The 21,681-nt window shown below is 38.0% G+C and overlaps 3 protein-coding genes across 3 annotated transcripts; 1 reads left to right on the forward strand and 2 right to left on the reverse strand.

Moving 5' to 3' along the window:
- The first annotated feature begins 2,806 nt into the window (after positions 1-2,806).
- LOC114250946 (endoplasmic reticulum-Golgi intermediate compartment protein 3) lies at positions 2,807-20,539 on the forward strand. Its single transcript, XM_028185053.2, has 8 exons — positions 2,807-3,403; positions 3,936-4,094; positions 6,044-6,180; positions 6,283-6,356; positions 6,491-6,656; positions 6,737-6,926; positions 17,896-18,097; positions 18,179-20,539. The coding sequence occupies exons 1-8, from the start codon at positions 3,313-3,315 to the stop codon at positions 18,312-18,314; spliced, it is 1,155 nt and encodes a 384-aa protein (XP_028040854.1). The 5' UTR covers positions 2,807-3,312; the 3' UTR covers positions 18,315-20,539.
- LOC114250948 (reactive oxygen species modulator 1) lies at positions 8,810-9,288 on the reverse strand. Its single transcript, XM_028185056.2, has 2 exons — positions 9,038-9,288; positions 8,810-8,962 (listed from the first exon to the last, which is right to left on the reverse strand). Exons 1-2 carry the CDS (start codon positions 9,166-9,168, stop codon positions 8,854-8,856), a joined length of 240 nt encoding a protein of 79 aa, XP_028040857.1. The 5' UTR covers positions 9,169-9,288; the 3' UTR covers positions 8,810-8,853.
- On the reverse strand, positions 18,147-20,365 carry mTerf3 (mitochondrial transcription termination factor 3). Its single transcript, XM_028185054.2, has 3 exons — positions 19,845-20,365; positions 19,545-19,759; positions 18,147-18,606 (listed from the first exon to the last, which is right to left on the reverse strand). The coding sequence occupies exons 1-3, from the start codon at positions 20,363-20,365 to the stop codon at positions 18,329-18,331; spliced, it is 1,014 nt and encodes a 337-aa protein (XP_028040855.2). The 3' UTR covers positions 18,147-18,328.
- Positions 20,540-21,681: the final 1,142 nt, after the last annotated feature.

Below are 21,681 nucleotides of genomic sequence, written 5' to 3' on the forward strand. Positions count from 1 at the left end.
TTTGTCTTATTTTAATTATCACTTTCACTTTAAAATTTTCATAAGAACACACAAGAAAATTATTGCTATACGATATAAAGTTAAACAATGACATTACTATGAAGCTATTTAAAGATGAAGCCCTTAAGGATTTAATTTTCCAAAGGTTTTTTATGCCACGTTAAAAAAAATGATTGTCAGATAATACAAAAATACTGTGTTAAGAAAACTTTGTCATTGTTATAATGACCTGGATTTGTAAACAATATGCCGGCAAGATTAAGTTTAACCACCATCACCATCCTGCCTGCGCAGTAAGCGTGCATACCGATTTGTAGAGTAAGATAGCTGTTATGATGAGGTTGATATGATTGAGATTTAGACCTGATGTCTCAAGCTGTGGCAATGGCAGCATTGTGATTTCTATGAGATTCGGTTACCATTTAGGATCAGCTGGGTCGTGAACTTCCATCTGACCAGTTGAATTAATAAAAACTGGTTACAATGGACACTAACTTCATGCGCACAGAGTAAGAAATCAGTCGTAACACAAATTTTCGAAAATTTATCAATTTTTTACTCTGTTATACAGCTAGTTTTATAAGCTTTAAGCTTATAAGATAAAGACGTGGCGTCGTCACAGAAGTGTTAGTGTACTCTTTTGATCGTTATTCTCTGTAATGTGTATGCGACCCAATGCCGATTCTCATAACATTAACCTTTGATGACCACTTGTGGTTTCGTCGCAGTGAAATGATACCACCAATTACAACTTTTATTAACTACAATTTTATATTTAATTAAAGAGCGATATAATACAGAAGTTAATAGCGGAGCACCCAGCGTATGTCTGCTACGAACTCAACCGAACAAAAGCGCTTGCGAGTACCGTCGAATATTCTCGTCCGATGTTCCAGCGCAGGGCCGTACTCAGCGCAAGTCCGCGCTCGGGCTCGCCACAGCCCTCTCTTCCGAGATCGCTACAGCGATCGAAGTTCTGATCTAGCTAAGTCTGGGAATCGTACTCGTCTTCCACTTCTTGTCCTCTTCTCAGACTCCGGTGCAGGCAACAAAGTGGTTCTTGGGGATGGAGTAGGAGATGTAGCTGGAAAATTTGTAGCTTCTACGAAATACACTCTTTGACTGATCCGCCATATTCTCTACGACGTACGTGTGAGAAGGATGTAAGATTCTACCTGTGAATATGTAACAATAAAAATGTAAGCCCGATCGTAACGTTTGTCATTTATCCAAAGAATCCAACATTACATTCTCCAGTGGCTAACCATCTAACAACACAGTGTTCAATTTAATTCATGCTGCAAATCAGTACCTATCTTTAACAAAGACATTTGGTTTTCGGGTTCGAAGGGTAACTATAACATGTCTCACATGTGTGTTTACGATAATCAGCAGACAATCCTAGCTTGTAGCGATTAAATCCGCAATACAAGGTGATTTTTTTAATAGAAAATCGAAAAAGGGTGGCGGCATTCACATTGTAATCTCCATAAACTCCGGTAGCCACTTAAACCAAGGTGGGCCGTGAAATTGTACTGTAATTAAGCGAAAAAAGGAAACAAAATATTTCGATACTCACAAGAAATGGAAACCATACCAATAGTATCTACAGTCATGGCCACAATAACTTAAACTAAGTAATTGTGATCCTAAAATTACGTTTCAAAATTATGGAGGGTAGAAGTAAGGAGAACTGTCTTGTATAAGGGACAAGTGAATAAGTATCCACCTGTAAACAGCAACTGATTGTTGGAAGACACACCGAATTAGCGCTAGTGTATGAAATGGAAATTATATGTATATGGGAGTTTTGAGCAAAGTGAAATGTCCTAGGTTGAAAATTTTGTCCAGGCGGCTGGCCGATCCTTCGGCTGGTCGTAGGACCGTCGAGACGATTCGTCCCGGTCCTTGTGGATTGGGTGAATCGTGACAGAGGACGCTTCACATTCCGGCTCACGCAGGTGCTCACTGGGCATAATTGCTTCGGTGAGTTCCTGCACCGGATTGGAGCCGAGCCGACGGCAGAGTTCCACCATTGTGGTTACAACTTGGACACGGCGGAGCACACGCTCGTTGCCTGCCCCGCATGGGAGAGGTGGCGCCGTGTCCTCGTCGCAAAAGTCGTTTCCTATTTTTGTGGCATCGATGCTCGACAACGACGAGTCATGGAAGGCGATGCTCGACTTCTGCGAGTGCACCATCTCGCAGAAGGAGGCGGCGGGGCGCGTGAGAGACGCACAAGCCCGCCGCCGTCGAGAGGGGGCCAGGGAGGCGGATCTCGCCCAAGCCTTGGCCCTCTAAGTGTTTCGGGTCTCCCTTATATGTCGGTCTGGGGCCCGGCGAAAGGGGCCTAAGAAGATAACGTGCAAGCTGCTCTGCACGCGTTTTAAGCAAGAGCATCCGGGTGATGGAAGGCCGGCTATCCTCGACCCACGCTGGTTCTGACCAGTTCTGATAACTAATTCTAACCGGCGCCATCTAGGCGGGCTTCGGACAGCCTGCCGACCGAAAGGGTTCGTGGTCATAGCGTCAATGACCGCCGGTCCGGCGTCCCGAGGGGGAGGGTGATGGGAGAGATGCTAAACGCTTCACTCTCCCCCATTTGCCTTTTCATGAGTTCTGTCTCATGAGAGGCTCGGACGTAGTTTATTGAGCGACAGGAGGTTTTAGTCGGTTCGACTCCGACATACCCCGCCCGCCATCCCCAGTGGAGGGTGGGAGAGTCCGGCGATGTCACCGATGTCCTCCTGACCAAAAAAAAAAGAAAAAAAAAAAAATATTTTTCTTAAACTTGTTAAAAATATGCAGTATTTAAAGTCTCAACAATCTATTTTTATTATTATTTACGTAGGAAGTGATTCTTTCCTTCTTAATGTAGTATCCAATTCTAATAGCTTATGGCACTGTTTTTAAAATCTTACCATTTGCTAATATAGCGCCACCTTAATTGGCTCCATTTCAGTGGACACTTTTTAATACACCAAAAAATGGTACTGGTCAAGGTCCTACTCCTTTTCGTACTCAACGTTCAATCAAAGATTCTAAATAAAAAATTCATTGATTTGTGATTTTAATAAATAAGAAGTTGATTAATCTTAACTGGATTGGGCTGCGCCAATAAATCCCTTTGACTTTTTAATTTTTTAAAAGCCTAGAAAGTCAAAACAAAACCACGTCAAAGGAAATACGAGGCGCCGTCCGGTTGTCAAAATATTGTTTGTGTTGCGGTTTTATTTAATTAAAATCTAAATCTAAAAGTATTTCATTTAATACTGAAATAATTTAAATTGATTTGAATTGACCATTTTCAACATGACGCAATTCATTGACAAATTCAAACAATTAGACGCCTATGCTAAGACTTTGGAAGATTTTAGAGTTAAAACTACAACGGGGGCAACCGGTAAGTAATTTAGAACCTTCGACCCATTTGATGGTAAGAGATTACATTAGCTCGTGAGTTTTAACAACTTCGAAAGTACAACAAAGCTGCTGCCTGCCACTAAGGAATCACAATCGTTTTAATCGACATTTTAAAAAGATCACGTTTTGCATAGCTCTCGAAAAATACTGTGTGGGGTATGTACAACATACCAAAAATTTACCAATAATACACTGAGTTACATAAACATAGCCGGACCAGGTAGTAGAGATGAAATCTGTTCGTGGATATAGTACAATGGTTGAAATTAATGACCTCATTGTGTCAAACAAGATTGCAAAATTAAAAAATGTGCCAGTAAGGCGATTATGCGATCCATAGTTACCAATATTTCTAGCACACACAGGTATCTACCTATTTTTGCTGTGAAGCAGTCATGCATTGCAATTTGAAGGGTGGAAAGACTGAGGTTTAATTTTTTTTTTTGTTTTTCATTTGAGCCTGAGATACTATATCTTTTAAAATAATACTCATCAAACATTTCAATTTTCAGTTACAATCATTGGTGGCTGTATAATGATACTGCTGTTTATGTCTGAACTGCATACTTACCTATCCCCAAACATTTCAGAAGAACTTTTTGTGGATACATCCAGAGGCCACAAATTACGCATTAACTTAGATATTATAGTACCTACAATATCATGTAACTGTAAGTAATGTAGATAATACAAAGATGATAACAATTACCACAAAAAAAACACTATTGACTTTATTTATTTTGTGTTTGGATCATGTATTCTCATCTTTTATTACGTCATACATTGTTTAATTCTTATTGCATACTTCTTGTACTATACTATTGTACAACACAATAACACACCTCACATCTTAAAGTAGCAATGATGTAACAGAAGTGTGCCAGCCCAAACTATTGATATAATTCTCATTAAATGCTAGCAATTTTTCTGTTGTATAAATAATGTAAATAGTGCTTCCAGATCATTGATGTATTAAAAAACCCAAGATACACACTCAGCCTCTCAAAACCATCTCCATAAAATGAGCACACAATTTATTAAATTGTGCTCTCATTTTAAATAGTCTCGCGTCTTTCGCGTCCCTCTGCACTTATTCAAAATGCCGAAGTGCTCGTTAAGATATTGTAAAAATAATAGGTCAAGAATGTTAAAAAAGGATGGGATATCGTATATTCTGTGAGTAAAAGAGTTTGTTAATGTGTTTTTGTTGTTTTTATGACTAAATATAGAAAGCAATATGTGATTTTGATTTAATTTGTCTAAAAACTTCACTCAACGGTCCAAGTATTTAAGGCGAATTTCAATGGCTGTTATTTCGATGTAGGAACTACTATTAAATGGCCTTTTATTTTAGTTGCATAATCCAAAAGATCCTGTTCTTATTCAATGGAGTCGATTTTTTTTATTGTGTTTAAAGTTTTAATTAATAAGTTTATGCACTTTGAATTTTTTTGTATTTAGTTTTGAATAAGTATTCATATGTTAGAAAATATATTATACTCTCGTTAATCGAATTCCAGAAGGAATAGAGGTCGTCTATATGACGTTATTTTTAAAGTTCGTAAATATGTATTATATTATTACATAAACATATCAATTACTTAGGGGACAACTTATGGCTTCGCGACATACTGCACGTAATGACAGAAGTGTCGCTCTGGCCCAACACGTCACATTGAAAACTGAAAAATTTCACTTCAGTCTGCAGTCGATGCGGAGAATGGACATCAATCATCTGTCAACAAAGATATACCAGATGATGGCGGTGATACTGAAGTCTGTCGTACAAGTCGTACAAGGAATTCAAATCTTCTACTACTTCCCTGAGTATAGGTTTAACTCTGGATACACCTCGAAAAGTTCACATAAAAAGTGAGCTCCACAAATGCCAATTAGCAAGGATTATTATTATATCATTAACAACTTATGGAAGAAAAAAATCTAGACTTGTTAAGAAGACCATTTCACTGAAGAATGCATTAAAAGTTTTAAAGAAAATATTTAAAGATTAATGTACACATGTCCTACCCAAAAACATATTTACGTTCAGATAAAAGTATAATTATAGGTATAGAACACAATTTAACTAACTCTTAAAATACTAACTCAATATCTTATAATAATAAAAAAATACAAATATTCGTCTTCACTCTATGTCCTGTCCTGCCTGCTAACTTTGGTCATATTTGATTGGTTATTGTACACTGCTTTGTAATAACAACTTTAAACAATGCGCGTAAAGTCGAATTTGCAAAAGATGTTTATAGTATAACTCTAACTACGTAGATATAATTGGTGTGTTTGGGGACAGTTTCAAGTGCTACTTTTGTATGAGACTGTGCATCTTGGGTTTTTATATATCAATATTCCAGAATAGCAACTTCTAACAGTATTCAAAGTAAAACGATTTCCTGCAAATTTAAATTAATATTATTTTCTAAAAATAACAATTGGTAGTAGCCTGACCAAGTAAAAAGTACAAATGAGCTATTATATTTATCAGTGACTTTTGTGATGAACCATTCTTTTTTAAACATGGGATTTAAGAGGGAGGCATTGACCTTGCAGGCCTGCATTGTCAATACAATATTACTATCTTCATTTTAAATTTCCTTTTCAGATTTAGTTCTAGATGCTATGGATTCTTCTGGTGAACAGCATCTTCAAATGGAACAAAACATTCATAAGAGGAGATTGGATCTCGATGGTAATGCGATTGAAGAACCAAAAAAAGAAGAAATATCAACAGCATCAACAGTAAAAACAATTAATTAATTTTCTATTGCAAATAAAATAAACACTGCTTTTATGCTATTGTCATTAGCACACAATTAGACTTAATAACTTAATTATTTCTAGTTGAAGCAAAACAACAGTGAAATAGCAACATTAACATGCGGTAGCTGTTATGGAGCAGCTTTCAATGAGTCTCAGTAAGAATAATTCCATTTTTATTGCTTAGATGTGTATACTTACCCGTGCCTAGAGGTCCTACTACCAGTGAAAAATAGACTTATTTTTTTTTTTAAATAAATAAACACTAAGCATATTTTTTTCTATAATATAGATGCTGCAATACATGTGATGATGTAAAAGAAGCATATAGATTGCGAAGGTGGGCTCTTCCCCATTTAAGTACTATAGAACAATGCAAAAATGATGAATCTGTTGAGAAATTGAATTTAGCTCTCAAAGAAGGATGTCAAATATATGGTTACATGGAAGTAAACAGAGTATGTATCACAAAATTGTATTTAGTCTGTTAAGATGCAATCTGGATGATGTACACAGTATCTATTATTGCAATTTAAAGGTTGGTGGCAGTTTTCACATTGCACCTGGGAAAAGCTTCACAATAAGTCATGTTCATGTACATGATGTGCAACCATTTTCATCATCGGTATTTAATACAACACATATTATAAAACATTTGTCATTTGGAACTGATATTGAAGGTGCTAATACAGCTCCACTGAATGGAATCATTGGACTTGCCACTGAAGGTATTTATATATTATCTCTTAGCATTTGTTTTAGTCAAAGTCCATCGTCCTCTAAACAGTTTTTGCAACATCAAATAATGTAACAATTTCATATGACAGACTATATTCATAGTGTACATTGGAACCGTTCCTAACTAAAAACAAAATTGGTAATTTTTAGCTGTTTTTTTTTATTGCACAGATCGGTGGACAATCTCATAGCCCATCTGGTGCTAAGTGGTTACCGAAGCCTATAGACCTCTACAACGTAAATGCCGCCACCCACCTTGAGATATGTGTTTTAAGTATAATTACAACGGCTGCCCCACCCTTCAAACCGGAACGAATTATTGCTTCACGGCAGAAATAGGCAGGGTGGTGGTATCTACCCGTGCGGATTCACAAGACCTACCACCAGTAAATGTATGTATGTTTATTATGTACCACTCTAGATTCACTAAATAGACAGATAGAAATACGTAATTTAATAAATAAATATGATTTCATTGTTGTTTTCTATTAACATTAGGATTCAGGAAAGGTTCCTATAAATAAAGGCTATATTTAATGAATCTGGTTTCTAAACTATTTCGACAACCAGTGTCCAGACATATGCAGTTATGAAGCTAAACCATTTGATCTAGTACCTTAGTTCACAAAGCCATCCAGGTCCAAGGGAAATTCAATGGGAGTCTTATGTTGGTATGACCAAAATGTACGGAGACCACAATTAGTCCAAGAACATTACAAATATGTATTACAAAAAATGTACAATTAGACTAGGAAGTTTTTAAATGGAATAAGTGAGAATTGATTGCTTCCTTGTGCTGTTTTTTTAGCAACTTTACTTTTTTGACATACACTCACACAGTGAATGAGTTAATAATCCAACCAATTCTCCCAATTTAAAAAAAAAACTATTAGTTAATGGTTGGAACTCAGCCACAACTCAAATTTCCTTAGCTGTACTAGATATAATCTTCAGGTTTTTTTTGTCATCTTAGGAATATGGTAGAAATGTAGCTACATGGGGCCCTCCTAAACCAGTTAAATTTTGATAGAGGTCTATGAAAAAGACCAGGGGAATTTTGTGCCCCACACCAATATCCTGTCACTTCTGCTAATTTTCTTTTCACATTACAAATCATATATTGAAAATGAAGCACACCAACATTTATTAATCTGGATAAAAGGTAATGATATTGAGCCCCCACAAAGAAGGGACAAGCATAATGCTTGTTTATGCTGCCAAACAAGTCATGCGTTTAGTCTGAAGGGCAACATAACCATTATAGGGTACAATTCAACTTAAAACTCATAAAGTCTCTTGATGCTTTTACACCACTTTTACTGGTATGTACCTATGAGCTCCAATAACAACATAAAACCAAGTAAACTTGTTCACCTGTCTAGTGCAGTAAAATTAATAATTAAAGAGTGGACAAAAAAAGAACAGGATGCAAAATTACCACTTTAGGCACATCATCATCATCATCATCAACAGCCCACAGTCGTCCACTGCTGGACATAGGCCTCTCCCAATCTACACCACTGAGCCCGGTCTGCTGCTCTCCTCATCCACTTCTTGCCGGCCACCGTGCGGAGGTCATCGCACCATCTAGCCAGGGGGCGTCCCACTTTAGGCACAGTCATTACTAATTTCGAATAATGAGCAAAATACAATGATTGAAGTGTAGAAATATCAAAGAAAATCTCAAACAGCTTGAGATTTGGCCATAAAAGTAATCACCAACAAAAATAAAATTACCAGGATATCAAAGGAATTTCTGTTGTGCTGCTAAGGGATATTAAATTCAAATTGTTGATTACTTATGTACAAATTTGTACAGTGTAGTTAAAATTCTTAACTGCAATATCATTCATAAAATGAAACAAATTTAAAGTAACATAAACTAATTTATATAACTTATTGACATTAAAAAACTAATCAACAACGTATACCAGTTCCAATAGCCATAAAAGTCCCAAATGTGCCTCCACCTTGAAGCATTACTTTTCCAACGGAATGTACTAACTCTTTCCCCCTTGCTCCATACCTGTAATAGTTTTTTTACATTTTCTATAAATTTTTAATCTGACAAAATAACTAAATATAAAAATCCAAACCTAACCTTAATGCAGTAAATCCGCCGAAAAGACCTCCACTAGCCATCCCTACACAAAAACCAATCATAAAACCCATTTTCATTTTATCAAAACACGAAGGTCCTTGGTTGTGATAAACAGCACCCGGTACAGGCATTTTAAATAAAACTATTTGTAAGTTATTCTTGTCCTTTAGCTATACAAAGTACAATAAAATAACATCTAAACCTATGTTTTTACCCGTCACCGTAAATAGTAGTAGACTAGTTGTATTTTATTTTTCCAACTGGAAAGGCAAAGGTGTCATACCATACAGTCTAATCTTTTATACATATATATGAAACATGAGAAGTGAAATGAAATGAAGTTGATTAATATGAAACATACCTAGCATGAAATGAAATGAGATGAGACGAGATGATGTGGAATGAAATATAATCTCATTAAATGGTGATCATTGACTTAACCTTCAGTTGACTTTTTGGAGGATCCCAAGAAGTTATATCCAGCGGCTTTGTTTCATTTCTCCACATTTGTGCACTTTCACAGATGCTAAATAGTTAATAAACCACCGTTATTACGCATTTAAGCCTGAAGAAACACTAAATAGACAAAATAAAACAAATCACACAACTTCACTCCTCGCGCTCCCGCCTTAAAGAGCATCAACGCAATATTAACATCTGTGATCTTCATTTTTTTAAAGGATTTTATGAACTGGTAACTAAGACCTTTAAGTCATGTCTTATTTTAATTTATATTCTTATTTTTATGAAAAATTATAATATGAAATGAAATGAAGACGATTAATTTGAGACGTTAATCAACTGGGATAAAATTAAATAACATGAGATGAGATGATATGGGATGAAATATAATCTCAGTAAAATGGTAGTCATTTACTGAGATTTTTTCAGTGGACTTTTTGGAGGATCCCGAGAAATTACGTCCAGCGGCTTTGTTTCATTTTCCCACATTTGTGCACTTTCAAAGATATTAAACACTTAATAAACCACCGTTATTACACATTTAAACCAGAAGAAACTAAATAGACAAAAATAAAACAAATCACACAACTTCACTCCTCGCGTTCCGGCCGAAAAGTCCTCTGTGATTTTCATTTCACCCTACATTACAGAGTAGATATGTAATTAAAAAAATAATACCGTATATACCTACGGTACAGTTCAGTAGGAAATAAAAACTTTTTTTATTAATGTTGTGGGGTAACGTTTTCCTGGTATATTTGTGTGTCTAATTCTTTACAACTTCTACAGCCTAAGCCTTTTTACCGATTTCAACATAAGTATTAGGAGTCAATACATTAGTCTTACTTATGGCAGTGACCTGAGTATTTAAATAAGGTGTCAGCAAATAAAAAAGTAGAAAGTAGAAAGTTATCAGGGATTGAAATGCTGCTTAGTTTAAGCGACATTTTTGCGACTTTACATGAGAGCCATTTAAAGTTTAAAATTTGAAAAAAGATAACAAAAACTGCCTCAGTTATCATACGCCGAATCCTGCTTTTTTTTATTGCTTAGATGGGTGGACGAGCTCACAGCCCACCTGGTGTTAAGTGGTTACTGGAGCCCATAGACATCTACAACGTAAATGCGCCACCCATCTTGAGATATAAGTTCCAAGTTCTCAGTATAGTTACAACGGCTGCCCCACCCTTCAAACCGAAACGCATTACTGCTTCACGGCAGAAATATGCAGGGCGGTGGTACCTACCCGCGCGGACTCACAAGAGATCCTACCACCAGTGAAAGAGTATTCTTTATTGTACACAAAATGAATAAATATTGTGAAACATTTTTTCTTGGTCTTATCGCTAAGAGTGATCTCTTCCAGACAACCATTAGATGGGCAAGAATAATTTCGAAATGAATTGCACACTGTGTATCTATCTATTATAGAAATATATACACACACGCACATACACACGCGCACACACACCCACACACACACACGCGCGCAATATACATATTTACAGGTACATACGTACAGATTTATATTTATAAATTATATAGAAATTTGAACAATGTAATAATAATTTTGCTTCTTTACACATTTATAAATAAGGATGGATGCTCGTAATAATTTTAGTATATTTGGGCCACCTAATGAAGACCATCAACACTATTACCGTAAATACAATCATTTTATAAACGTTCAACGGGTAAAAGATTAAACCTATGTAAAACATAATTTCTTTAATTAAAAAAAGCTGAAATAATTACCTATTCCAAGATTAATTATGTTAAGTATGTCTAAATATGTAATTACAATTAAATAAATTCTATAATAAACTTCTAATTCTAATACTTCTATTAAAGTTACTAAAAAAATATGTTTATGCTGGGCAGTTTTCGTGTATTTTAAAGGTTACGCCATTACGGCAAAGTTTGTTTACGAAATTGCACCCTTAGAATGGAAGTGGTATAACTATAAAATTTAAGATTAGTTTTATATTTCAAAACACTTATGTATTATTATTAAGAACCTACATTTTAAGTAGGTAATACGTGCAGCAAAAATGTTGGACTCCTTTTTACGAAAATTGCGCGGACGGAGAAGTATGAAATTTCCCACACTCATAGAGAATATAGAGAAGTAGTGCAGATTGCTAATTTTTTTTTTTTTTTTTTGTGCATAAACAGTAAAAAAATAAACTAAATGAATAAAAAAAACCTTACACACATTACCATGTATTTGACACACACACACACACACATGCATTTATACTTTTTTTTGTTTATTGATTTATCAATCTGTGGTCAAATTGAGAATAGATTAATATTTTTTGTCTTTAATATTATTTTTCTATAATGTAGCCTTGGCGACATAGAGCAATGATTATTATAGAAATGAAGATAATAGAAAGGTGACAATAGAACTATAATAATGTTCAAACTTAAAATTTAAATAAATTATGGTCAAATTTCGACCACTTTACGGTGCCCCTTAACTATTGAGGCACTGTACGACCTGGGTACCCCCCATCTCCCTATCCTGGTCACACTGGGAATGGGGCTTACCCGGGTTGCGACCTCGCCCCTACGACCGAAGGTCGACTGGGAGCTCTTTAAGAGACGCCTAGTCGACCTTCCCGTAATTCAGGACCCCAACACCCCTGAGGGGGTCGACGACGCGGCAGTCCGCCTTGTCGACTCCATCAGGGGAGCGATCGACCAGGCGACGACTCTTGTGCCCAGCGGCGGGCCCAGAGGTATACTCCCGGCCCATCTGAAAGCGATTATTCGCCGGAAGAGGGGCCTGAGGAGGCTCTGGGCGACAACTCGTCCCAGGATCAAGCGCGAGCTTAATGAGCTGGAAGCGGAGTTGGCGGCGAAGATTAGCTCCTATCGGGGCTATGCGTGGGAGGAACGGATCGAGGAGGCCCGTGAGGACCCCTCGTCCGTATCCCTCCACCGACTTTGCCGCCAGCTCTCAAATCGGCCTGCCCCGACTTGTCCACTCGTGGACGAGAGGGGCAACCGATGCTTCTCGGCTCAGGCCCGCGCCGATGTCCTGGCCGTAATGCTGGAGCGGCAGTTCGCTCCAAATGACTCTGCACCCTCAGAGGCCGCATTCCACCAATCGGTGGAAGAGAGCGTAGCAAGCCTACTCTCCTCCCCGGTGCCACCGTTGGGAGATGGTGATTTCATCACTCCCAGTGAATTGCGCCTCTCCATCAAGCGGATGAAGAGGCGCAAGGCGCCGGGCGAGGACGGTATTCCCTCCCTCGCATTTTTCCACTTCCCCGAAACGGTCGTGTCATTCATGACACGACTGTTCAATTCCATTCTGTCCACAGGACACTTCCCGGGAATTTGGAAATTGGGCAAGGTTATTGCCCTGCCCAAACCCGGCAAGGATAGGAGAAATCCCTCCAGTTATCGTCCGATCACTCTGCTGTCGCATATGGGCAAGTTGTTCGAGCGGCTGCTGCTGAGAAGGGTGTCGCCGCACATCCTTCTCAGACCCGAGCAATTCGGGTTTCGCAGCGGTCACTCGACAACGCTGCAATTGGTCCGCGTTATGCACCACTTGGCGGATCGGTCCAAAGCGCGCCAGTACACGGCCGCAGTCTTTCTCGATATCGAGAAGGCCTTCGACCGTGTCTGGCATGCGGGACTGATCCACAAGCTGTTGCAGAACACGGACCTCCAGCACGCCTATGTGCGACTGCTGGGGTCGTACCTGGAGGGAAGATCCTTCCTTGTCGCGGTCGAGGGCGCAAAGTCGTCGGTGCGCCCAGTCACGGCCGGAGTTCCCCAGGGAAGCGTCCTGGCACCAGTCCTCTACGCTCTCTACACCAACGACATTCCCACGCTTGAGGGCAACCTCCAAGCGTGGGAAGCCGACGTGAAGTTGGCGCTGTTTGCCGACGACAGCGCCTACTTCTCGTCCTCTAATTTCCCCTCTGCGGCCATTTCGAGGATGCAGAGGCTGTTGGACCTACTGCCCCAGTGGCTGGACCGATGGAGGGTCGCGGTCAACGTGGGGAAGACCGCGGCGATCCTCTTCGGTCCGGTCCGCACAAGAGTCGTCCCAGGACAGCTCAGTCTCCGTGGAGTCAATGTCGAGTTTAGGCCCAGTGTCCGATACCTGGGAGTCAATATCGACCGGAGTTTGAGGATGACCGCCCACGCCAAGTTGGCGTTGGCGGCCGCCCGCTATGCGAGGTTTCTCCTCCGGCCGGTGTTGGCCTCCAGGTTGCCGACCAGGACTAGACTCGGCATTTACAAGACGTATGTTCGTTCCCGTATCACGTACGCAGCTGCGGCCTGGTATCACCTCATCCCGCAGATCATGCGGGTGAAGTTACAGGCCCAGCAGAATCTGGCTCTTCGCACGATAGTCGGAGCAGGGCGTTACGTCAGAAATGACGTAATAGCCCGGGATCTAGATGTGGAGTCGCTCGAGGAGTTCATTCGGAGGCTAGCTCGTAATATGTACGAGCGGGCTGACGGTGGACCCCACGAGCATCTCCACAATATAGCTCCCTTGCACGCCAGACCACCTGATGGTAGGGCGCTACCAAGGGAGCTACTGGAACCCCCGGCTATGGTAAGATAGTCGGCTTAACCGGAGTGATATGGGAGTGCTCATAATGAGTGCCCCCATGGGACTGAGCTGTCCACTCTTCATTTCCCCCCACACTGTTGGGGTGCCCCCCTATGGGGACCCATTTCTATCACCCGTTTGGGTGAACCACTCCCCCTTAAGGGGAGTGATTTACGTCGGTCCCTCCCCGCGACGGCCTTCCCCTTCTGGGGAGCCCCTAGCGGGTGAGCGTCAAACGAGTGCCGCGGCTCCCCCTCTGACTTGTAGAGGTGGGGCCGCGGCATGGGGCCGGTGGCGGGCCCCGGCTTAGTTGCTGACTGCTGCCCTGCTTTGTATATAGTGTATAGTTAGTTAGTTAGTTAGTTAGTAGTTAGTTTATAGTTTAGTAGTTAGAGGAAAAAAAAAAAAAAAAAAAAAAAAAAATCAAGCAGAGGACAGCAGCCGGCGCCGGGGTGACTCCTCCGCGGGCATCACTCCACCCAGGAAAACAACAAGCCCATCGTATTATATTTAAGTATTTATTTATTTTGTCGATGTGAGTGTGCCGAGCACGCTGCGAACAGTCCCCTCCCATCTCGTCCTGCATCCATATCACCCCTGCCCTATGTGGCAGGGAGCTTCGTCCCGGGCAGTGGGGATTGCCCCGAGGCCCGTTCCGTGCCCCCGAAAGGGGGTACGACGACCCTTCTTCTTCTCCTTCGACCACTGGACTACCATTAGTAGATAATAATAAAATCATTTATTGCCTTTCACACAGATTTAGATTATTACAGGCAGCCTACAAGGAAACAACAAAAAAACAAAACACTATTATATCATTTCTGGCAAGCAGCTCAACATTTGCACTTGTATATTATTAATAGTAATTTTATTAAGAATATTGACAATTTATGAGGAATTTGACAAGTACGGATTAGTTATAGATATATGTAGTTACATATTGAAAATTAAATTAGTTTTATAAGTGCAATAAAAAATAATTTAAATGATAAAATGATAAAGCCATACCTTTTTCCAATGTGACGATTAGAGGGTATCCTATTATTCTTTTCTATATTATTCTATCAGCTTATAAAACTAAACAGTCTCTTTTAGTCTAGAAAAGGACAAAGTACTCTTTCTGTCTTTTTCAAATAAAATGGCATGCCTTAAAGTGTTTAAACCGAAAAACTAAAAAAATACAATTATTGTATTACAATATTGAAGTTTACCAGAAACTAAGAATTTGGGGTTGAGCCACTTTAATTCTAAAGGTACAAAATAGTATTGAACACGTGACATTACCCGAATAATTTTGAAAGTAGTTGGTTCCCATTAAAATGCTGTTAAAATGCGTTGTATTTCATTTAGACGGTCTAATGCCAAAACATCACGTGCTACCAATATACGAGAAATAATATTATTGCTGCTCTCGGTGAATAAACGCCCTGCGAAGCGAGTAGCATATCTCAACTCACACTCACAATTCTTCATTTTTCACCGTATAGAACGTAAACTCGATTTGATTTTGATTTATTCATTTACAATTGAACAACTAGGAAAAAAAGATGAAAAGACATTTTGGAGGGACCGCGAGGAGCTAAATTGTGTGAATTGTTTTATTTTGTCTATTTAATGTTTCTTAGTTAATGCGTATTTAATATTTCTTCGTGTATAAGTGTAATTTTGAGACCGTCCTGGCCTAAAGGTTAAGACGTCCGGTGTATTCGTATCTTGCAATGCACCGGTGTTCTAATCCCGCCGGCGGGTATCAATTTTTCTAATGAAATACGTACTTATCAAATGTTTACGATTGACTTTCACTGTAAAGGAATAGCATCATGTAATAAAAATCAAACCCGCAAAATTAATTTTTGTAATTACTGGTGGTAGGACGTCTTGTGAGTCCGCACGGTCCGAAGCAGTAATGCGTTTCGGTTTGAAGGGTGGGACAACCGTTGTAACTATACTGAGACCTTAGAACTAATATCTCAAGGTGGGAGGCGGCATTTGCGTTGTAGATGTCTATGGGCTCCGGTAACCACTTAAGATTAGGTGGGCCGGGAGCTCGTCCACCCATCTGTGCAATAACAAAGTAACGTGGGTTTATTAACTGTTTAGTATCTGTGAAAGTGCGAAAATTTAAAAAAATTAAACAAAACCGCTGGACGTAGCTTCTCGAAGTCTTCGAAAAGGTCCACTGAAAAAAATCTCAGTATATAATCAGCATTTTGCAGAGATTATATTTTATCCCATATTATCTGATCTCATTTCATTTCATTCCATGCCAATTGATTAATGCTTCAAATTAATCAAATCCATTTCACTCCATATTATCATTTTTCATAAAAAAAGATTAGGCTCTATGGCATGATATTTTTGCCTCTCTAGTTGGAAAAATAAAACTACTAAAGAAATACTCGATCGAAACGTTAAAATCCACTAATTTGTAACACGCACTCGCACAAATGTCATTCGTAGTACTCATTTCGGTAAAATTACTCGGTTACGAGATCACAACGTTAATATGAACTCGCACTCGCAAAATAACACCGAGTACGTTTGCCGCTAGGGGCGCTGTTCCAATTGCATACAAATTTGAGCAAACTGGCTCTGTAGTGAGAACGTTACAAAACTCGCACTAAGCACACAGGACCATTTTTTTTGTTGTCTAGACAATACTGGGGCCATCCTCGTACACACACGACACGTCCAACTTCGTCGCGCTTAAACTGACAATTGATTCAGTAACTGAATTTAGAACAGTGCAATCAGAAGCTTCTAAATTTGCTTCTGAATTCAGTCGACTAAATTCAGCCAAGTGTAATAAACCTTTAAGTCCGAGCTTGCTAGCGAGAGCGCGGAACAAGCGATAGAGAGGCACGATCGGCCCAATCGTTGACTTGTGACACATTCAAATCTCTACTCGCGTGAATCTGAGCTAGCAGCTCGAATAGTTCTGCTACTGACGTTATCACGTAAATCTGTCGTCCATATACCGACTTTACTGGCAACCAATGTTTTTTTGCGTAAAGCCTGCAATACATGTTGGCCGAGCTTAGGCCAATGCGAGCGTAAGCAAATTAATACAAGGCAAGTGCTACTGCCTGCACGTTCGGCAAGATTTATCGAAAACAAATGCAAATGGCCAATATAGACGAATGTTGAACAGATGCCCACACATTGGGCTCCGTCAGTTGAGCGTGATATTTTATAGGCGTACACACGACCAACGCCAACCGCGTAATGGCGCGCTGACAAACATGTGGACAGTACTATTGGCTGAGTGCGCGCGAACACATTGATTTGTGCAGAAAAACCGACAGCGCTCCGAATTGCGGCAGGTGATCGCGAGCGACCGCATGTTATGGCAACCAAGCCAAATGAGTTCTTTCTATACATGTTGGCGCTTGACTTTACTCGGTAACTAGGCGAGCGACACCGAGCGATGGCAAGACAATGCAAATATACTGTCTATACATTGATATTGGCGTTCACTCGGCGACGCTCGGCCAACATGTATTGCAGGCTTTAGTAGATAAACCAACGTCATCAGTACTAATGTGACTGTTACGTAGTAAGGAACCCTTATTAATAAAACGTCAAAGATTTACCCAACTGTAATGTACGATGGCTTTTTTTTGAGCCGAAGCCGAACTTCCTACGAACCGCTGCGTGGTGCGCAGGGTATGTCGGACTGGACGGTCCGCAGATGTAGAAAGCGAACCGCGAACCCAAAGATGCCATTTAGAGCTCTACCCACTAAACGAATCACCTGCACGCACTCTCGCCCAAGCGTCCGATTTATGTGCATGTTTTTATTTTATTTCAGGTGCAATGATGTTTCAGTATTATTTAAAAATAATACCAACTATGTATGTAAAGTTAGATAAAACAGTATTACACACAAACCAATTCTCCGTCACTAGACATCACAAATCAGTTTCGAATGTCCATGCAGAATCTGGTATGCCTGGTGCTTTCTTCAGCTATGAATTATCACCACTAATGGTAAAATATACAGAAAAAGAAAGGTAAGCTGATAGTCTGTGAACAGCATCAAATTAATTAAAACACATAATATCAATATGACACAAATCTATATATTTTTACAGGTCCATTGGTCATTTTGCTACAAACATCTGTGCTATAATTGGAGGAGTGTTTACTGTTGCAGGCATTTTTGATGCTCTATTGTATCACTCAATTAATGCATTTGAAAACAAACTATTGCTTGGTAAAACAGGATAATTTGTAATAACTGTTCACAAGGTTTTTAAAAACATATTAAAATCATCAATATCACATTTTGCAAAATTATTACAAAATTCCACATCAGTTTTTTCAACTAGCGCTTTTATAGGAACATAGTTCACTTTTTTTGGATCGTATTGTGCACGACCTAATGACTGCAAAAAGAGATGTCTTTGTTTTATTCTAAAAATCCTGCTTAATAAGACTCCAGCATTCTCTAATATTGTTGTGTGAGGAATTTTCATTATATTGTGAATATAATTAAATCTTTCTATTAGCATTCTTTGATCTGTAAGAAAATAAATCACTATTAATAGGTACTTTATTATTGCAGCTATTAAATCAACTAATCTTATATCTTTAAACGAGCAATTCTTGTATATAAATATATGTATATATAATCTGAATCTCAGACACGGCTCAAACGATTTTCATAAAATTTAGTATACAGGAAATTTCGGAGGCGATAAATCGATCTAGCTATGACTTATTTTCAGAAAATGTTGTTTTATTCGTGTTTTCAATAATCAACTTTATCAATAATTTTTATTTTTTCTTTAAATAACCAGTTCATAATTTTTTTATTATTCTATCTGTAAGATCGAAAAATACTATCCATATTTCATCATTTTATCAATATGTAATTCGTATTTAAATATAATTTCTAAAAAACACAATTTGTCAAAAAATAAAATACCGAGCAAAGCTCAGTCATTATCTAGTAGTATCTTAAGTTTCAATTCAAACTGCACTGTTTTACCGAGTGTAAGGTAGATTGGGAGGCATAATAAACTTGCCTATTTCTGTAGTGAAACAGTCATGCCTTCCTCATTGAAGGTTGAAACAATCAATACATTCTTATGTTGCAATTTAACTTTCAGGCAGCATTCACATTTTGATATCATAGACTGATCACCACAAGATGTAAAACACCAAATGGGGTGTAAAATAGTGATGCATAAGGGGAAATATATATGTACCTATGCACATTTATGTTAAAAATAAGTTTTTGCAGCAACCTCGTATTGTGAATGCCACTTTGAATTATGATTGAAAGCCTTTATTTTTACAATGTTCAATAATTGTGAGTCATTAATGAATACTCTTCTACATCTACTCTTCAACATGGATAATTATCATATTGAGATTAAAAATGGTTTAACTAACATGTGTAAGAAAATAGCATAATTCTTCCCGCCAATTCTAAGCTGTATTTTATATACTCACTTATCATCCACAGTTTCGGTTTATTTAGCAGAAGCAGTTTTATTTCTTCATCTTTAAAACCCATTTCTTCTTTAATGGCAAATGTATTGCATTTCACATGGTGAAGATTATAAGTTATTAATTTTGGTTGTGTTGTTGCTAAACATCTGACATTTTTGCCACTTAAATCAAAATATTGTTGATAAAATCCGAATCTTCTATCAATTCTAATTGTACTGGAAAAAAAATTTTTATAGTCAATAAATTAGTTAGCACAGAAGAATTTTCTAAAAAAAATAAAGATTCAAATTTCGGACTCACCTAAAGTTAAGCCAATAAGGGTTTTTGCTTATTATTCGTTTTATTTCACTATCAGAGAATCTTTTACTTTCTAGGTAATTAACTCTAGTTTTTAAATCTTCTAAATGTTCACAAAATATCATAGGATTCTTTGTAAAAAATTCACCCATTTGTTCCATGTTAACGTAATCAGAAAGAAATACTATATGGCTTTTCATATTTTTTTCAAAGTCTAATTTTAATAACTTCTCAATAATGTAAGGTTTCTTCTCAAATTTACTAATGTTGACATTCAGGTCTATGAGATTTTGTAATGTCTTAGAATGATTTACATATGCAGCCAAATTGAATGTGTTCGATAAAAATGGAGTTACATCAGATAAATCTTTATGTGTTCGTTGAAGTACATTGGTGGGTTTTTCATAACTAATACTGCAAATTTCACTTTCACCAGGTTCAACTTGTAAATAGCCACACATGGATCTAGCAGGAATAGCATTCTGAATTTTCAAAATTCTTATAAATAATTTGCAAATGGCCATTTCCCAAAATAAACTCAATTTAAAAGTATATTCTACTGACACCTTTTCTATCTTCCAGAGTTGTTTTGGTCTAGTCTTGTTACTAAAATTATAATACACACATTACAATTTTTTATTTATTTGTAGATTAATGGAACTGTATCAATAAATATTTTTTCATCAGTAACAAGCAAATTTGTTTACTGTTATTAATACCTTATTGCTTGATGCTAATTCTATTAGGTAAAAGGCTGATTTTTCGCAATGAAAAAAGCAAAATATTATATCATACGCACGAAATGCATAAAATTAAATACAAACATTTTTTTTTTTTTTCTTCAATATGGCGATCAAACTTCATTCGGAAGCTTATTTTAGCCAGAGTCGAGTCAGCCAAAGGCGACATAGTAACTTCATCTTGAAGTGTCGAGCTGCCATGATATTCGAGTGTAGAGGGATAGGAGCAGGGACTTTAGAAATAGGCGGTATAGGAGTGTTGGACGGTTAAATTTGAGGGGATTGGGTTCTGTAGGTTGATGATGGGCTATTTAAAAACACAACTGCTTCATTATAATTATATTGCAGATAGCTTGAACACTTTTACACCATTATACAATTATTATCTTTATATTTTTTATAAAACTATTTCATATTTCTCTTGCCGTGTCTAGATGAGAAGTGCTGACATTTTCTTACGAGAATACAATGATCTGTTTTTTAAACATTATAAATAATTTTAATAAAAAAAAAAAATAATAATAATAATAATAATAATGAAGCAGTTGCGTTTTTAAATAGCCCCTCATCAACCTACAGAACCCAATCCCCTCAAATTTAACCGCCCAACAGGTTATGGGCCCAGAAAAAATTTATAAGGTAATATTTATTATAATTTGCTGATTAAAAAAAAGCCTACATACATCACCATGGAAACGAAACTGTTTGTAAAAAATTTTCTTAGCAACCAATATGAATACGAAATACTTACGAATTTAATAAAATAAAACCATTAAAAAAAAAAACAGAAAATGTTATAAAACTTCGCTGGAAGACAAGCGATACAAGGCAATGAAAGGGAGAACACTAACATAAGTAACAAATAAATATAATCGTGAAGACGAAGTCGATGAAATTCGAGAAGGTGCTAGAGGAAGAAATGGAGTTAATGGAGTTCGAGAAGGTGATTTTAAAGGAAATAATAGTAATGGAGGTAATGAAGTTCGAGAAGGTGAAATAGGAAGAAATGGAGAGTTAGGTGGTAGGACCTGTTGTGAGTCCGCGCGGATAGGTACCACCGCCCTGCCTATTTCTGCCGTGAAGCAGTAATGCGTTTCGGT

The sequence above is a fragment of the Bombyx mandarina genome, chromosome 04 (genome assembly GCF_030267445.1).
Source record: "Bombyx mandarina strain Sakado chromosome 04, ASM3026744v2".
Classification (NCBI taxonomy): domain Eukaryota; kingdom Metazoa; phylum Arthropoda; class Insecta; order Lepidoptera; family Bombycidae; genus Bombyx; species Bombyx mandarina.